Below are 18,499 nucleotides of genomic sequence, written 5' to 3'. Positions count from 1 at the left end.
GGGAAGCGGCCCGCGGGTGCAGTAATGGGCGCCTGCCCAGGGCGGAGCAGCAGGCTTGCACTGGGTGGGAGAGCCTGCGGGTCCAGAGCCTGGGGGCAGGCGGGCCACCCCAGCAGCAGCCCCAGAAGAGGAAGGGGGAAGCCTGGTGCAGGCCCTCCCCTCCCCACTGGATTCCCCAAGGCGAGCTCAGGCACCAGTCTCCATTTGAATAAAATCTCCAAGTAAATGTCTAGAGGGGAGGCCAGCTTCTCCCACACAGGTCCCCTGGTGGAACAGGCACCGCTCACCTAGCCAGGGCTGGGGCTTCCTGTTTCAAGGGAAACCTGGGGCAGGCAAGGGGTCTGGGCCAGGGAGTGGGACTCAACTTCTCTCCCTGCTGGACTCAAGGCCTGTGCGGGTGGAAATGCTCAGCCAGTCCCACCTCCAGGACTTGTGCCCGGCTGCAGTCCCCTTCTACACCCTGCCCGAAGGAGGCCCTGAAGCCCTCTGGGCGATGGACCGTGGGCAGGAAGGTCACAAGGGCATGTAGGTTGCCCCGATCCCCACCCCCACCCCCACCCCATCCTGGAGGCAGCCCCAGGGCCCAGAGAAGAACAATTATCACCACACTGGAGACCAGGCCTGGTTTGCATAGTCTGCAAGTTTAATCACTTTAAAACCTAACATTATTTCGAGTCCGTTAAATAGAACCAACAATGCTGGGCCTGTTTAAATTACAAGAGAAAAAAAAAAAATCACTGTGCACCAACCCAGTATCTTACAAAACCAGCTGGGCTGGCCACAAGGGTGGGGGTGGAAGAGGAGGGGGCACCCCTGGGCAGGTGGCTGGGTGGGGGGGGTGCTGGGGGAGAGAGAAAAAGGGGCTCCCAAATGGGAGCGGACTGATTGTCCTAATGGGAGGGGTGCAAAAGGCACGTCAGAAGAGGGGGACCTGGGGGGCCGGACAGGTCAGCGCTTCCTCCACCAGGGCACAGTGTTGGAAGGGGCTTGGTGCCACCACCTGCCCACCCCTGGCACTTGGAGAACCAGTGACCCGTGAGCCCTTGGCACGACCAGCCCCATCTGAGATGGACAGCCTGCCCGCCCACCCCAATCCTCCTTTCCTAGGGCCCGTCTGGCCTGGCCTCCTCTTCAGGATTTGGGGCTCAGCTATTCCTCGGCAACAGGCCGTAGCCCCCCACACCTCAGGGCCCGCGCAGCCGGCGGGGGGGAACAGCAGGGTGGACAGTGGGTGTGGGAGAGTGGATGGTCCAGCTGCTACCCCCGTTAAAAATACCAAAAAAAAAAAACAAAAAAAACAAAAACAAGTCAGCATCTAAAGTGAAATAATCACAAAGTGAAAATATAACCTCAAACAGCCCCTGAGATCCCCACAGGGGAAAGCAGCATCGGGTGGGAGGTGGGACAGGCCGGTTGGGCCACCGTCCCTCCCCACCACCCACCCAGGGGCTCTGGGACTGCGAGTGCCAACAGCCCAGGTGGCCCCGGGCTCAGAAAACAGGGACTTGGGCCCTGGCGGGAGGGAAGGGTGCTGGAGAGGGGAGGGTGGTAGGGGCACCAGCGTGGGGCTGGGCCAACCTTGCTTGGCAGGCAGCCAGCGCAGTAGACGGGGGCAAAGGGACAAACGCGCGTGGACCCACGTGCGCGCCCCGGAGGTGCCTGCCTGGCCTTGGTCCCTTCCTTTGCTCACTGCTTCCACCCGAGGCTCACCAGAGGTGGGGGGCGGGGTAGCGGATGCAAAAGCCCTTGGAGAGGTGGCCTCCTCCTTCAAATACCCACTAGGCCAGCCTCCCTGCTGCCTGGATGGGAACCATTATTGCTTTAGAGGGACGGGGAAGGGCCACCCCCCCACCCCCTTCGCTTGGCAGGGAGCTCTGGCTGGGGCCCGGACCCTGGAAAGCTGCCCTAAAGGTTTCACTCTGTTCTCCACTCGGAGGGGCTCTGGGGGTGGGGAGAGGCCCCCTCCCCCTGCCCCCCACACCCTGGCTGGTCCTGGAGTCCCACCTCAGGCAGCCAGGGGGTCCAGGGGGAGGCTGGGAAGCCCTCTCCGCCCCTCTCGCCTCCCAGCTGGGATCCAAGCCCAGTCTCGAGATAAAAAAACACTTTGGTGAAGTAACAAGTGCCCGAGGAGGGGCGGGCTCGGGGAGCGGCAGGCGCTGTCAAAGGGCGCTCTGGTCTTTGATAAAGGCGGTCCTCTCGCCCCGGCCCTCGTCCTCTTCGGAGTCGGATGGACACTCCTCCTGCCAGGCTTCAGGGGGCAGCCCCTTGTAGGAGATGAGGCCACGGTCCATGGTGTACACCTTCACCCCCCGGAAGCTGAAGCCCGAGCGCAGCTGCAGGACCAGGAAGACAGTGACGAAGACCAGCACGATGAGGGCGCAGATGAGGCCGGCCACCACCTCGGGCAGGTGTGAGGGCAGCTGCCCCGCCCGCACCCGAGGTTCTGCCTCCTCCTCCTGTGGGGAGGGCGGGGGCGGCCGGGGCAGCTGCTGCGGTGGGGACTCGCGGCTGCTCTGGCTTTGCCGGGAGCACGTCTGCTCCACGGGGTCCAGGGATGCGTGGCTGGGGCAGGTGAGGCAGTCCGTGGGGGCTGGCCCCTGGCACGTGGCACACGAGGCATGGCAGGGGACACAGACGCTGGCCCGGATGATCTCCACGTCGTTCTCAGTGTTATAGTGTGTGTCGAGGACTTGGGGAGCGAAGCCGGGAGGGCAGTGCTGGACACAGGTCTTCTGGTGCAGGGAGAAGCCCTCCTCGCACACTGCCGGCACCGAGAGAAGGCGGGTGTCGGAAAAGCCGCCCACGGCCATGGCTCTGAGCCCCAGAACCATGGCAGCCTGCGGACCCCCCGCCCCAAAAACAGCCACCACCGTCCCCAGAGGCTCTCAGCCTCAGAGCTGTGGTCATGCCAGGGGCCCCCAGGGTCTCTGCACAGCCTGTTCCTCCTTTAGGACAGGCCCCCTCCGTACCCCAGCCTCAGGTCCCCAGACCCCCACAGCACCCACGACTGACCCACACAGGCCTGGCCGGATGTGAGGGTCTTGCAGCCGATGCTCTCGGGAGGTGTGGGCAGCCCCTCGGGGGCCGTGCCGTACAGCACGAGGGTGAACTTGGTCAGCGTCCCTGTTGATGGGCAGAGGAGGCAGCAGTTGGAAGGTGTGGGAGCCCACCTGGTACCCCAGACCCATCGGCTCCCCTCCTCATTTCCCGGCCCCAATACCATAGTTGTTGGCTTCACTGGTGTTTTCGACCTCCAGGACCCACTCGCCAGAAGGGTCCTCATCCCAGGAGTGGGTCGTCATGAAGGCCCAGTCGTTAAATCCGTCTGCCGAGTAGTCGTGCGGCCTGTGGAGAAAGGGGACACTGAGCCCACGGCACACAGACCACACAACCTCCCCCAGGGCAGCGCCAAGCCCACTGGGCTGGAAATGCCTCTGGTTGTTTCCCAGAAGGACGAATGTTCTCAACAAGAACACCCTGAAAATGTGCAAGGGGGCTACACACAGGAAGGCACACACGTCTCCTCCAGCGAACAGAATTGGGGATTCCTGCGACATGGGACCGTCCCATAGAACAAAACCTAGGCCTCTCAAGACGCCAACAATGCCCCGCGGAGCAGTGCTTGGTTGACGTTGGGGCTGTGAGAGTGAGTGGCTGAACGCACACGGGTGTGAAGGCAGGGATGGGCTGGGCAGTGGAGAGGGCACGCACCTGGCAGCCAGCAGGGTGGATCGGGTGCCCATGGGGCTGACCAGGTGGATGGCCAGGTCACCGCGGCGATTGTAGGACAGGGTGAGCCGCGCCTGAGCATGCTCCAGCCGCGTGATGTGGCTGGGTTCCCCCAGGCAGGCGGTCACTGTCTTCCGCACCTCCAGCCGCTTCCCGATGTCCCTGTGCAGAGAGCACCGTGATGGTCTATCAGCCTGGACCAGCGGGACCGGCTGGGGCCCCTGTGTCCCTCAGGTCCCCCCGCCGCCTCCCAGCCAGGGTCGAGTCCTCACTTGGGCTCAGTGAGGATGTCAATGATGCACTTGCGCTGGGGGTCCACCGTGGTCCAGTTCTGGGCCAGGGCCACCATGGCACCTGCGTCCAATAACCCGTAGCCGTACGAATGGCTCACTGTGGGGAAGGAAGGCGGGGTCAGCTGGGTCCCAGGGCGTGCCCCCACCAAGCCGCAATCCAGCCCACTGACCACCCTGTCCTCACCTTTGCGGCCCACGCCATTGGTGGTCCAGTCATTAGCGTTGAGGTGGGCTGGCTTTGAGGTCTGTACCACCAGATGCTGCATGTCCCGCCATGTGAGGTTCTTACTGCAAAGGAGGAACACAGAGACTTGGGGGCAGGCTCTTCGGAGACCAAGGGCTGGCCTGCCGAGGACGCTGATGGGAAGAGGGCTGCCCCCCAGGCTCCAGCACTCACTTGGCCTCCAGGGTGAGAGCGATGATGCCCGCTGCCAAGGGGGCAGAGGCAGAGGTGCCTGTGTGAGACTCCGTACACTTCTGCCGCAGATCGGTGGTCACCTACCAAGAGAACAATGACATTGGGCCTGTGATGAGTGAAGGGCGCCGGAGAGGCCACCTGGGAGTTCCTGCCGAGGCTCAGTGGAAAGAAACCCACTAGTGTCCCTGAGGATGCAGGCTCAATCCCTGGTGGCACTTAGTGGGTTAAGGATCTGGCGTTGCCCTGAGCTGTCATGTAGGTCACAGACACGGCTTGGATCCCATGTTGCTGTGGCCGTGGTGTAGGCCGGCAGCTACATCTCCGATTAGACCCCTAGCCTGGGAACTTCCCTATGCCTCAGGGACAGCCCTAAAAAAGCAAAAAAAAAAAAAAAAATACTTGGAGTGGGGAGCCAGGGCCAAGACACCTCCATCCCAGCTGCTGCCTTGCTAACTTGCTAAGGACAAGCCAATGCCTGGCCCTTTCCAGGCCTCAATTTCCCAAGGACCAAGGGGGTTGAACAAGAGATTGGAGGTCTCTTTGCTTTGGAGGTCCCTTTGTGGCTCAGCAGTTAAAGAACCCAACTAGGATCCAAAAGGATGCGGGTTCAATCCCTGGTCTTGCGCAGTGGGTTAAGGATCCGGCATTGCCCTGAGCCGTGGTGTAGGTCGAAGAGGCAGCTGGGATCTGCCATTGCTGTGGCTGTGGTGTAGGCCGGCAGCTGTAGCTTCAATTCGACCCCTGCCCAAGAACTTCCACATGCCATGGGATGAAGCCCTAAAAGAAAAAGGGTAATGCATGCTTTTAGGGAGAGTCTACATGGCCCCCAAGAATCTCACAGAGCCCCCTAACTCTCACTCCGTGTCTTAACCATTACCACCCAGCCGTGTGTGCGTGGAAGGCAGATGGGGTTAGAGAGGGGGTCCTGGGCACAGCCAGCAAGCAGCCCCATTTCCCCAGCCCCCCATCCAGGGCAAGACTCACTATCTGCTTCTCGTTCTGGTTGCCGCTGCTGTAGGTCGTGGCCAGTGTAGACGAGCAGGCCTCACTGTACCAGGGTACGTTGCCAAATTGCGTGGCGCTGCTGATGGACAGCGTGTAGATGCTGTTGGTGTAGCCATCGCAGTTGCAGCTGTCATGCTCCCGGCCCCCATTCCCCGAGGCCCAGACAAAGATGGAGCCTAGTCCTCCACGGCCCTGTGGACAAAGGAGGCTGGGGTCACTCGAGAACAAGACTTGGGGAAGGCCTGGCAAGAAGACGCTGCTGGAGACTGGGTAGGCTGAAGCCTCGTTCTCAGGGGACCCAGCCCCTGTGACCCTGGGAGGTCTCATCTGTCTTTGCACACACACAAAAAAAGAGACCCGGATGGGAGTTCCCGTCATGGTGCAGCAGAAACAAATCCAACTAGGAACCACAAGGTTGCAGGTTCGATCCCTGCCCATGCTCAGTGGGTTAGGGATCTGGTGTTGCCATGAGCTGTGGTGTAGGTCATAGGAGTGGCTCGGATCTGGCATGGCTGTGGCTGTGACGTAGGCCAGCAGCTATAGCTCCGATTTGACCCCTAGCCTGGGAACCTCCATATGCCACAGGTGTGGCCCTAAAATGCAAAAAAAAAAAAAAAAAAAAAAATCGGAGAGAGAGAGACAGACCCATACGACCAGAGTGTTAACTCCAGACGGTGGTATTATGGATGATTTTTATTTACTGTCCTGTTTTTCTATCCTTCCAGACACTTAAGATTTTAACAGGCATTCCTGTCGTGGTTCAGTGGTTAACAAATCTGACTAGGAAACATGAGGCTGCAGGTTCGATCCCTGACCTTGCTCAGTGGGTTAAGGATCCCACATTGCCATGAGCTACAGTGTAGGTCGCAGACGTGGCTCGAATCTGGTGTTGCTGTGGCATAGGCCGGCAGCTGCAGCTCCGATTGGACCCCTAGCCTGGGAACCTCCATGTGCCACGGGTGCGGCCCTAGAAAAGACAAAAAGACAAAAAAAAAAAAAAAAAGACCAAAAAAATTTAATAAACATGCTTTGTATTAATGAAAACTAAACACAAGAATAAACAAACAGGAATGGAAAAACACAAAGAAGAAAATGTGGAAAAGACATCGCCCAGCTTGCCCCCAGAGGTGGGCCTGGTTTCCAGGGCTGGGTCAGGAGCCTCCCTCACCTGGCTGACCCCCCGGAAGAAGGCCTCCTCAGCAAGGCGGGCTGGCCCGTCCACGGTCTTGCCATCGTCCTCAGGGCCCCAGCTGGCGCTGTAGATGTGGATGTGGTTGGGGTTCAGGCCCAGCGAGCGGGCCTCCACTGCATCTGTCACTTCGCCGTCCAGCATGCGCACCCCTGGCCATGGAGAGGGGTGGGGAGAGGGATGCTGCGTGGGTCCAGCTGCCAGGGGCACCTCCTGGAGCACACCCAGCCCTGCACCCAGAGGCTGGGCAGGGGAGGCAGAAGCTGGTGCTGAGAAACCCAGAGCCCCTAGCTCCCTGGCTGCCTTCTGCCTTCCAAAGACCAGAGCCGGAGAGGGAAAAGGGGGAGAGGACCCCAGACCTCAACCACACATCTCTGGGGTCCTGCAGGAGCAAAGCCTGCCATAAGGACTCAGGATGGGCAGTGAGGACTCAGGGAGACTCCTGCTAAGAAAGCCACAGCCCAGGGCTGTCAGCATGGGTGGTTCAGCTCCTTGACCCTCTAAGTGTCCCCATGCCAGGTCCCACAAGCCAGCTAAGAACCCTCTAAAGACAGCCATGTGTGGGGGTTCCCATTGCAGTGCAGTGGAATTGAATCCAACCTCCGGCCACGCTCAGTGGGTCAGGGATCTGGTATTGCTGTGAGCTTATTTTGTAGGTCACAGATGAGGCTTGGATCCTGCGTGGCTGTGGCAGGTGGCTACAGCTCCGATTTGACCCCCAAGCCTGGGAACTTCCATATGCCACAGGTGTGGCCCTAAAAAGACAAAAAAAAAGAAGAAGAAGAGCCATGTGGTCAGAAGTAACCACTGCAGGAAAATGACAAGACACTATCTGGGTGGGGGGTAGAGAAGTAGCCAACCCAAAGGGTTCCCCAAAAGACAGGGTGGCCAAGGCCCACACAAACCTCCAATGCGGGCATTGTAGGCCACACCTACGCCACAGACACCGTTGTTGGCCACCGCAGCCACCTCACCCGCACACCGTGTGCCATGCCTGCCAAGAGCACAGCATTAGTAAAGCCTAAGGAGCAAGAAGGATCACACGTCCCTCCACCCTTGAGGGCTGTCCTATGTCTGTGCACAGTCCCCATAACACACACTCCCCTCGGCCCAAGGCTGCCTCCGCTCTGACGGATCCCTCCCTCAAAGCCCCAGCCACACTGGGAAAGCCTTCAGCCTCTTGGGCGGGACATGTCTGCTTCTTAGGGACACAGAGACCAGGGAGCTGCCAGTTCTTACCTGTTGTCATTCATCTGTGTGTACCGAGGCTGGGGGTCCGGGTCCTGGTCGTTGACATCGAAGCTGGCCCCAGGGTCCTGGAAAGGACATGGCCACCATCAGGGTCAGCCTGACCACACGGGTAGAACGGGACGGGACACAACACTCTCTTGCTCCACCCTCCCACCCCACCCCCCGCCAGATGCCGCTCGCCGGGGACTGCTGCCTCCCTCCTCCACCTCCTCACATAATTGCCTGCCAAGTCCGGGTGGTTCTTCTCAATGCCATCATCCAGAATGGAGACCACAATGCCACGCCCCGTGTAGCCCTGGGCCCAGGCCTCCTTCACGTTCAGGTCCCGCTGGGTGACGCCAGACTGCAGAGACACCCACTCCCATCAGCTGGCACTTACAAGATGTGGTTGCTGGGTGAGGTTACGGGAACCCTGAAGAATCCCCTCTGCCACCCAAAAACTCCTTCGCCACCCGCTCCCTGCTCCTGAAATGCTACCATGGGCTGCCTGGGCTCTGAGGAATTATGAAGAACTCTGGGAGGCCACTCCCCAGAGCTCAGAGGGATGGGCTGGAGAAAGATTACTCAGCAGACAGAGCAAGGCTGAGAGCAGGCCTCAAAGTCAGGCTCAGTCAACCACCGGAGGCCGTCAGTGGATGGATGGAGGCGGCAAGAGAGGCAACGTACCAGGTACCACTGCTGGGGAAACTTAGGGTCCGTGGGCTCCAGGTACACGTCCCGTTTGGTCCGTCGCTTTGCCACCTGCTGCTCTAGCCACTGTATCTGTTAGGGAAGATGGGAGATGGCGAGGGCTGAGCAGCGGGGAGGGAGAGCGAGGCCGCCTGAGAACAGGAAGGGGAAGGTGGCAGCAGGAGGTGCCGGGGCCGCACTCACTTGAGGCTCCCGCTGCAGCCGGCTGTGCCGCAGGCGGTGAGGCGACAGGGACCGCTTTGTCACTGCTCGATGCCAGAAGTGGTAATAGTCGCCGAAGATCTGCAACAGAGCAGGGAGACTGAGCTGGGCTTTCCATCTGTCAGTCCCCAGGGAGGCGGGGGACGGGGGTGGACAACAGTGGAAGCGGGTGGTGGGCATCTGCTCGCTGCCCAGGACCCAGCAGGGAGGTGCAAGGTGCTCGGGCAGACTCACACCCCCTGGGACGCACTGGTCCACCGAGCAGCCTATGCTAGAAGCCCAAGGGAGGACAAGCCATGGCTCCTGCCCCCCGCCACCCAGACACTGCTGAGAAGACAAGAAGTCCTGCCCTCACCGGCCCCACCCCCTGGCAAGGTCCTGTGCCTAAGCCAGCGGTGGGGAAGAACACCTACCTGGCCCAAGTTGACGAAGCCATGCTTGCGTGCCACTCTGTCAGCCACAGCTGGACCTCCAGGAATGTGCACAGCCCAGGTGTTGGTGAAGACTTTCTGGCCACGGGCATCGGCCGCCAGCAGGACCAAGGCTCCTGCTGCTGCTACCACCCATAGCAACCAGGGCCTCAGCTCCATGGGGGGGACAGGTGGCCGGGACCCCGGAGCCCCTGTCTCCTTGGCCTGGTCACAGGGCCTCGGGTTCCGTGTACCTGCTCACTGCCTGTGGCCGGGGGCTGACTGGCGGGGGCATGGGGCCGAGACGGGCAGGGCTGTGAGGGGAGGATGAGGGCTGCCAGCTGAGAGAAAAAGGGAGGAAAAGGGAGAGGGTCAGTCCCTCCCCAGCCATGCACCACCCCACGGCTCAATCCAGGCCTGAAAGGGGCCCTGGGGGACAGAGATCTGTCGGCTAGATGGCCAGCGGGACCCCCACCACATTCAAGAATACGGAAGTGGGGTGAAAAATGATCAAGGCTTGAATCACTTAAAATTGGAAGCAGCAAGGAGTTCCCATTGTGGCTCAGTGGTTACTGAAGCTGACTAGCATCCATGAGGACACTGATTCGATCCCTGGCCTCGCTCAGTGGGTTAAGGATTCAGCATTGCCGTGAGCTGTGGTGTAGGTTGCAGACACAACTCAGATCCTGCGTTGCTGTGGCTGTGGCATAGGCTGGCAGCTACAGCTCCAATTCAACCCCTAGCCTGGCAATCTCCATATGCCACAGGTGCGGCCCTGAAAAAAAAGAAAGAAAGAAAAAATCAGAAGCAGCAACTGAATCAATGCTTGCCAGAATCAAAGTCCAAAAGCAGTATGTACACATGATCCCTTTTTGTTTTTTAAAAACCATACATGTATATTTACATAAAGCCACAAAACAAAATCTGGAAGGACACATGCTAACATGTTAACAATGGTTCTCTCAAGATGGTGAGAATTATGAGTGATTGTTATTTTTTTCTTTGTGTCATTGTATATTTTCCAAATTACCCAGGTAGAGTTTATAAAGGAATAAAAGGTTGGCTTTTCTAAGTTTTTGAATGGGCGGCGTCTGTGCAGCTCACCAGGGCTTTCTGGCTCAGCAAAGCAGACCCAGCTACAGTTACTGCAAAGACCCACAGCCCTTGGCAAGAAAAAGTGGGCAACCCAAGACAGGATGGGGGCTTTGGGGACTGAACACAGGGAACTGCAGCAGCATCGCCCTCCCTCTATGGCCCAGGCCATTAGCAAAGTCAGGGGCCCAGACTCTTTTTTTACCCAGTTTCCTGGGAAACGCTGAGGCCACCCACCCCTGGCCTGCAGGCCTCCAGCAGCCCCCTTGGTTGTTCCACGCCCACCAGCTTTGCGTAATCTGAGCCAGGGCAGCCAGGGCAAACACTGGCTGCTGAGCCAGGAGCGCCAAGGTGAGGCTGAATCAATAGTCCGCGTGTTGTTTTTCCTCCTTCAGCAAACAGACAGCGGGACCTCTCTGCCCAGGGCCACATAACTGTCCCTACAAAGGGCCCCTGACTAGCCAGAAGCCATGCCCCTGGGGTGGGGAGAAGCTGGGGAAGGTCTGCTGGAGGTGTCCCGTCTCAGCACCAAGCTGGTGGAGTGGAATGCCTGCCCACAGGGCCCAGCCCCAAAGGAAGCCCCTCTGCTGGACGGCAAAATGAAGCTCCCCAGCTCCCCCAGGCCCTGGAAAGCTGGGCTGGTGGCCTCTTCAGTGGGAACCCCCGCCTCTCCAGGGGCTGCCCTCAGCCACAGCTAGCCTCCCTGCCGGCTCCTGCGGCAGTCCCACCCTGCCTGCGGAGAGACTCAACACACAATTCCTGGAGTATTTTCAGTTTACACCAAAATAACCTGACAGCTGATGGCAGGAGGCTTCCACAATGCAGCTCCTCCTCATCCCGGAGGGGCAGAGTCCACAGGGTTCCCGGACCAGCCTGGAAGCCACAACCCATGATACCTTGGGCGGCCAAGTTCCAGAAAACTGGTCTGAGCAATGGCTAGACAGCCAGACATTTACCCAACTTGTCAGGTGAGGGGACCTCAAGCCCCTCATTTATTTACCAGAGGATATGGAGCCCCAGGGGGCAGAACCTGATAGAAACAAGCCCTCTCCTCCCCTTCTTGTACAACAGCTGCCTCTTGGGTCCAGATGTCGAGCAAGGCCACCTCCTGACCAGAGTGCTGTGAGCCATGCTGGAGCCCCCAAATCAAAACTGGGTTCACCTGGGTCTAACCCAAGTTCCAGCACATTGTGGGTGGAGCTGCAGCTGCTTGGCGTTAAAGGTGATTAACTATTTAATTACCTTGCAGCACCCAAAAAGAAAGCAGGCTTCAGGCACAACCAATCTCCCAAGAAAGGACCAGCCTTGGTCTGCCCAGCATCCCCAGCCACAGTGAGTGGTGGACAGAGTCTCCACAGAGCCCCAAACCCCCAGACGGCCCTGCCTCAGCATCCTGGAGGGAAGACCCCCCCTCCCAAAAGAGCAGGCGCTGAGAACAATGAATGAATGGACTTCTCCCCACCCCCACCCCAGACTCTGACTCACCCTCTGAGTCCCAGTTCAGCTCAAACCCGGAGGCTTGCTGTATTTCTAGCCTCCTCTGATGCCCTCTCACATGGGACTCAGCTCCAGGCTGCGGCCAGAGAGAGAGCTGTGAGAGCGCTTCCTTGCTGTGTTCTCGGTCAAAGCCCTTCTATCCCGCCCCAGGAACCTCCAGACACACATGGCCACCCAAACTGAACCTACCCCCAGGTCCAGCTGTTGCTTCCCAGGCACTAGGGGTCTGACATGGACAGGGCTGCCAGGGAAACCTGGTCCTGTTTCTGTTTCCAGCAGACAGACACCAAGCCAGGTCCTTTAACAGGCACTACAGGCGGTGCTGAAAGTCAGAATTCCAATCCCTGCTCAACTAACAGATCATTTGCTGTGTGTTCGTAAGTCACTTTCTGGGCCTGTTTCCTTGGTGGTAAAAAAACTGCTAGACCAGAGGTTTTCAAACTTTTTTTTTTTTTTTAAAGCCACAGAATCTTAAGAAAGAAAGAAAGAAAGACCCATCAAATCTTATGGGGAAGCCCAATATAGGAAACAGTAAAATTGGGGCCGCTCTCGTTGAGATGGGTTAGACTTGGCTACTCGCCTATGCTGTGTCCACACCTGGCCAGCAGCTAGCTACCCAGCCCTCACTAGGCCACATCACCTGGGTTCCCGTCGCACTTCCCAAGTCAAAAAGACTTCCAGCACCCTCCGGTGGAGAAGGGTCTGCACCCCTAGGCACAAGGGGCCGGGAAGGGGCGGGGGGGCGCGGAGAAAGCAGGTACTGACCTGACAAGTTCCTGCTGTGGGACCTGTCTCCCCCGCAGGCCACCCCCCAAGTCCAGCCACCCCACGGGGGCAGCAAGAGCCTCGGCCAGGCCTCCGCCAGAGGCAGCCCCCGAACCTACCTGTGCCAGCCTCCCAGCTCCCGCGGATGCCGCACCTGAGTCCCTCGCCGCCCAGGTGTGTGGCGGGGGCGAGGCCCGGGCGGTGAATAATCCCCTCCGCCTCGCCGACCGCCGCTCCGCCCCTCCCCCGGCGGGAGCGCAGGCCCTCCCCGGCGGTGGAGTGGGCGAGCCGGCGGCGGCCCCCGGAGGACAGCGGGGAGGCGGGAGCACCCGGCGCCTCTGGAATTCTCTCCCCATCCCGCCCCCGGCGGGGGCCCCGCAGGCGCTTCCTGAGGTCAGAGGGCTTGCCCCGGCCCCAAGCGGAAAAGTACCGGCCGATAGGGGCCGAGGGGCAAGGCGGCGCCGGCGCGCTCAGGTGGGCTGCTGGGCGCCCTTCCCGCTCCTCGCAGCTCCAACCTCGGGGCCAGCCCGGGGACCAGTTCCGAAAGCCGGGCGGGCTGCAGCCGGGCCCGGGGGTCCCAGGTCAGGGCTGCCTCGGCACCAGCGCCCCCGATCCTCGCCCGCCGGGGCGCCCGGGCCGCATAGCCCGCTCCTCCGGCAGAGCGGCCCAGTCCGGCCGGCTTCCCTCGGGCCCGCTCCCCAGCGCGCTGCCTCCCCGGGGCCCCGAGCCCTCGCGGCTTACCCCAGGGAGCCCGGGCGGGGAAACTTTTCCAGGCGAGCGCCGCGGCGGCTCGGGCGCCCCTCGGCCGAGCGGAGAGCCCGGCGGCGGGGGCCTGGGCTCGGCGCGGTCCCCGCGCCCGGCAGCAGCGTCACCGCGCGGAGGCGGGGAGGCGCGGCGGCGCGGCCTCGGCCGGGCCGGCGACCAGGGTAGGGCTCGGCCTCGGCTCCGGCTCCGGCTCCGGCGCGGGCGGGGGCAGCGGCCCGGCCGCGGCGGCGCGGCTTGTTTACTCGGGCCGCTGTCAGACGCTGCGGCGGTTCGGGCTCCTCCTCCTCCGCCGCCGCGCCCCTCCCCCTCGCGGCGCCACCTCCGCGCTCCCGGGTTGCCGCCGCCGCCGCCGCCACCCGTCCCACGGTCCTGGCCAGCCGCGCGGCCCATGCTGCCCGGGCCCGGGCCCGCGCTCCGCGCTGGAGTGCCGCCGCTCCTGAGCGGCGGCCCTGCGGCCTTCCCGCAGCGCCTACTGCCTCCCGCGCTGGGTCGGGGCAGGTAGGAAGTGGGGCCGGCGATCCCAAAGCCCTCGCGGCCGCCGGGCGCGTCCCCCAGGCCCCACTGCCCGCGCCGCCGCCCCGCGGCCGGCGGCCGCGGAGACCCGAAGTCGGAACCCTCGGCAGGGGTCGGCAAGGGGTCGAGGCGTCGCTCCCAGTCCAGTCTCGGCTGGATTCTGGGGGAGCTGGCCTTCTCCCCCTACTTCCTCACTCGTAAGCCACGAGTTTGGGCACGACCGGGTTAAGTGCCCTGGGATGACGCACCTGGGGTACCCCACCTGAGGTCAGACTTCACCGCAGCTGAGTAAACCTTCTCCTGTGGCCTACGGTTAGAGGACTCGGGATTTTATTTGCGTTTATATAGACAGGTGGCTAAGCCAAAGAAGTAGCCCATCCCCTTTTAATGTTTAAAAACTTTTTTTTTTTTTTTTTTAACTAATCGCCTGCCAGGCACCAGGGCAGTCACTTTGTAGCATCTCCTTCTTATGTACATTATTTAATCGACGTAATCCTTTCAGACTGACTTTATTAACCCCGTTTTGCAGATAAGAAAACTGAGGTGCCCCAAGTTTAAATAATTTGCCCAGTGTCCCACAGCTAGCAGGCCTCAGAGCCTGGAAGAGATGTAGGGCTTTGGCAGAGCCTGAATCTGAGCTACTTGCAATAAACCAGCCGGCCTCTCTCCCTCCCTGGGTCCCTGCCCTAGAAAACGTCTGTGCGACTTGGCGGAGGCCACTACTGCTTGAGCTGAGAAAGAAAAGGGGAAATGGGGCCAAGGGCTCCCCAGGCTGGGTTGTTCCAAGGTCAAAGAGCAGTCTCTGTCCATCCCTTCATGCTCCCTTTGAGATAACCTGGCAGCACAGTATTATCCTGTGGCCTCCTCAACACTGGTTTGGGGATAGTGACAAAAAAAACTACAAAAAAACAACATCAGAGTGTGTCCTCTGAGCCAGGAGCAGTTCTCAACTCTTTGCGTGTGTTAGCTTATTTCGTCCTTACCCCAAACCCTGTAAAGTGGATACAGTATTCCTTTAGGCACCTTTCATGTGTCCCTATTTACATTTTACAGAGGAGGAAACAGACCCAGAGAAGTTCCTGACGTAACTCACTAGGTGACAAGTCAACCAGCCACCAGTTCAAATCCCCAAGGCAGTGTTTTATACCATGCCACCTTAGACAAGTTACTGAATTCTCAGAGCCTCAACTTACCCTTCTGTAAAATGGAGATAATATCCAACCGATGGGACAAGGTACTATTTGGGCACCTGTCCAAATAGTGCAAAAACCGGAAACAGGGAAGAATATGGGGTGCTGGAGTTCCTGTTGTGGCTCAGCGGAAACGAATCTGACTAGCATCCATGAAGACGCCTGGCCTCCCTCAGTGGATGAAGGATCTGACGTTGTCATGAACCGTGGTGTAGGTCACAGACAAGGCTTGGATCTGGCATTGCTGGGGCCATGGTGTAGGCAGGCGGCTGCAGCTCCGATTCAACGCCTAGCCTGGGGACCTCCATATGCTGCGGGTGCGGCCCTAAAAAGACAAAAAAAAAAGAATATGGGTGCTGAAAGTTGGTTAGGGAGGTACGTCCGGTTGGCCCCTTCTCAGAATGGGAACTGCCTCCCACAAGGAGCAGACTCCTAGGGGCCAGCCTGGGGTAGCCCCATCCAGCAGCACCAGCCACAGTGGGAGAACAATAGTTCTACAGTCAGACTGAGGGAGGAAGTGAGTCACGGTTCTTCCTCAGTCTCTGTGCAAGAGAACACTATTGATGGGAAATTGGGATAGGGCTGGCCCCACCTAGCCTCAGAGTCCCCCCAATGCCCGTCCCACTTGTCGTCTGGCCTACAAGAAAGGTCAGTCCATACCTGCAACTTAGGTTGCCCCTGTGGCTCAGATGTGATCCCTGGCCTGGGACCTCCGTATGCTGTGGGGCAGCCAAAAAAAAAAAAAAAAATTAAAAAGATAAAATAAAATAAAATTTAAAAAGAAAGAAAAATCAACCCAGAAAGCAAGCAATCCTGTCTGCCTCTGGGTGCCCCGCCCATCCTGGCGACTGGCCCCAGGGGAGCCACAGCGGGTCTCAGGAAGAGGAGGGACCAGCCCTGTCTCAGAGGGCTGAGACCGCAGCCACCCTCAGAGGAGCTGGAACTTCCTAGTTTCTCCCGCCAATCCTGGCTTTGGCACAAGGAGAATTCTCTAAACTGTGTTGCTCAGAGGTGCATCACGAGGGGAGGAGCAAAGAGAGAGGAGAGGTCTGAGCGAGTGGGCGCCCGTCCTTGCCTGCCCTGAGTGGCTCCACCTCAGCCCCGCTCCCAGTTCAGGCTTCCACATACACTTGTAGTTTACAACACTTCTGTCCTTAAAAAGAATGTAGAAGCCACTCTTTTTTTTTTTTTTTTTTTTGACTGTGCCCGGAGCCAGGGAGCAAACCTGAGCCACAGCAATGACTTGCTAGATCCTTTACCCACTATGCCACAAGGGAACTCCCCTGGAAGCCGCTCTTCTTGAGAATGGGCGTCTGGAGGAAATCCTAGCTTGCCACAGCTGGTAACTGCTCCTTTTATCTCCTGGAACAAGTCCTGTTGGCAGGTTTTGTTCTCTTTATCGCTCCCGACCATTTATCTGAGGCCTTAAGGCCAGAGGGAGCTAAACTGAGCCTTTGACTTGGGGCTCCAGGAGTCCAGAAACCTCTGGATCACAGTTATCAGTTTTACACAGCAGTTAATGGGCAGTGCGGCGCCACGTGACAGAAGCCTGGCAACAGAGTTGGGGATGCCCTATGGCTTGGAGCAGGGCCTGATGGGAAGGGCCTGAGGGAGGAAGGGGCTGGGAAGAGGTTCCCACCTTCCTGGCAGGGGTCCAGAGGAGGGGGAAGGGTCTAGCCAGCGAGGCCTCCGTTTATGTTTGGATTTGGGTTAATCTGGGAGTCTCCCAAGAGCATCGGTTGTCCCGTGGTAAAATCCACTCGGTCACCCTCACCCCAGGTGCCCCCATTGCTCCTTGGCGTGCTCTGTGGGTCCCCTTCTCTCAAAATCTCTTCCTTGCTCTCAGGCCCCTCAAACAAAGCCTTGGCAGCGTCACCCACACCTGGTTTTAATCAAAATGTCTACACCACATCCATCCCTACATAGAAGGGCAGACAACCACATTTAACTGGTGTTTTCTCTAAAAGGGTAGGATTTGAGAGCTTTTTTGTTGTCTTCTTTTTGCTTACCTGAGTTCTCAGGAATTTCGGCAACTTAGAAGAAGCAAACTAAACTTTTAAGTCATGCACAACTGAATAAAGCACGCCCATACTTCACCATCTAGCTCCAGAACACCTGAGGTCCATGGTGAATGCTGTTGGGGCAACAGTCAGGCTCCTCCTATCCCATCACAGGACAAGGTCCTTCCAGTTCTGGCTAAACCACTTTGAGAAAAACCTCCTTTATAGGACAGAGTGTCTGTGGGTGGGGGGAGGAGCTAGAAGGGATGCGGTGGGAACGGGGATCCCAGCATGGCCAGCCCTTCTCCTTTTCCCAATTAGTGGGCTGGGTCTGCACTTACCTGCTCGCTCTGCTGAAGCCCCAAGTCAATGGTCGGTTCAGTGGTTCCCTTTCGCCGGCTCGGTGTCAGTGCCCAGCCTGTACTACCCACACCTGGGTACCTAATGGGCACTTTGGGTGTAGTCTACTCATGCAGACATTCATTGAGCACCTGCTGAATGCTGGGCCCTGGGGCCTCAAGCTGAGTTTCTTAGAGCTTGTCCTCAGGAAGGCAGTGAGCCCCCTCTGGGAGGGTTGGAAGGTGATCCCCGAGACATGCCAGGAGCTTCCTGAAGCTACGTCCTCCCTCCTGGCCTGGCAGATCCAATGAGCTGAGCTCTGCCCTTCCTTCTCCCTCCTGATGTAGAAAAGTAAAAGTCTGTTAACACGACTGGCTGTTGAATTTTACAATCAATTTGGTTATCCGGAGCAGCGTTTCTCAACCTCCGCACTGTTACCATCTCGGGCCAGATTATTCCTTTTCGTGGAAACTGTCCCGTGCGTGGGAGGAGGTTTAGCAACATCCCTGGTCCCTAAACACTGGGGACCAATAGAACCCCCGCCCTGGTTATGACAACCAAACATGTCCCCAGGCATTGCCACACGCCGGGGCAGGGGGGTAGGCGGGGAGTGGCATAAGAAGAGGAAGTCGGTGTGCCAGGGTTCAAGGCAACAGGCATGGTCTGCTGGGAACTGTGCGCTGAACAGCCGACAGCAAGGGCGAAAACTTCCAAAGCCCAAACCACCTGGCATAGCAGCACAACAATGGGGCCATTTAGTGTTCAGGGCAAACAAGCTTCTGTATTTCCAACGACCTCTGAGGACTGAGGACGTGGCGCTCAGGAAAATTAATGATAATGCTGAATTGAAAAAAGGAACAATCGGAGTTCCCGTCGTGGCTCAGTGGTTAACGAATCCGACTAGGAACCATGAGGTTGCAGGTTTAGTCCCTGGCTATGCTCAGTGGGTTAAGGATCTGGCGTTGCCGTGAGCTGTGGTGTAGGTTGCAGACGTGGCTCGGATCACATGTTGTTGTGGTTCTGGCGTAGGCTGGCAGCTACAGCTCCGATTAGACCCCTAGCCTAGGAACCTCCATATGCCGCAGGAGCGGCCCAAGAAATGGCAAAAAGACAAAAAAAAAAAAGAAAAAGAAAAAAGGAACAATCACGTTG

General features: G+C 58.8%; 1 protein-coding gene across 18 annotated transcripts; it reads right to left on the bottom strand.

Moving 5' to 3' along the window:
• Positions 1 to 622: 622 nt before the first annotated feature.
• FURIN (furin, paired basic amino acid cleaving enzyme) lies at positions 623 to 17,708 on the bottom strand. Of its 18 annotated transcripts, none has more exons than XM_084968501.1 (17): positions 17,350 to 17,708; positions 9,190 to 9,527; positions 8,759 to 8,857; positions 8,552 to 8,647; positions 8,100 to 8,228; positions 7,874 to 7,950; positions 7,540 to 7,628; positions 6,614 to 6,786; positions 5,425 to 5,637; positions 4,420 to 4,520; positions 4,207 to 4,310; positions 4,002 to 4,119; positions 3,712 to 3,891; positions 3,221 to 3,345; positions 3,013 to 3,123; positions 2,491 to 2,761; positions 623 to 2,420 (listed from the first exon to the last, which is right to left on the bottom strand). In XM_084968501.1, exons 2-17 carry the CDS (start codon positions 9,364 to 9,366, stop codon positions 2,303 to 2,305), a joined length of 2,181 nt encoding a protein of 726 aa, XP_084824627.1. In that variant the 5' UTR covers positions 9,367 to 9,527; positions 17,350 to 17,708; the 3' UTR covers positions 623 to 2,302. The 18 variants fall into 18 exon arrangements, with proteins under 18 accessions (XP_084824627.1, XP_084824619.1, XP_084824625.1 ...); XM_084968493.1 differs by having other exon boundaries at positions 2,510 to 2,761; XM_084968499.1 differs by lacking the exon at positions 17,350 to 17,708 and adding an exon at positions 17,018 to 17,202.
• Between the last annotated feature and the right edge of the window lie 791 nt (positions 17,709 to 18,499).

The sequence above is a fragment of the Sus scrofa genome, chromosome 7 (assembly GCF_054392235.1).
Source record: "Sus scrofa isolate SSC_HxYL_T2T_F1_AM1 chromosome 7, Sscrofa_HxYL_maternal_Yorkshire_Landrace_v2.0, whole genome shotgun sequence".
Lineage (NCBI taxonomy): Eukaryota > Metazoa > Chordata > Mammalia > Artiodactyla > Suidae > Sus > Sus scrofa.
The sequence above is the reverse complement of the archived record's forward strand: the minus strand, read 5'-3'. Positions and strand labels throughout refer to the sequence as shown.

Coding starts and splice junctions, on each gene's coding strand:
- FURIN (XM_001929347.5), bottom strand. CDS start 9,366: ATGGAGCTGAGGCCCTGGTTGCTATGGGTGGTAGCAGCAGCAGGAGCC. Junction 8,229..8,551: donor TTCCCCAGCAGTGGTACCTG/GTACGTTGCCTC, acceptor GTGTCTCTGCAG/TCTGGCGTCACCCAGCGGGA. Junction 6,787..7,539: donor CTACAATGCCCGCATTGGAG/GTTTGTGTGGGC, acceptor CTCCATGGCCAG/GGGTGCGCATGCTGGACGGC.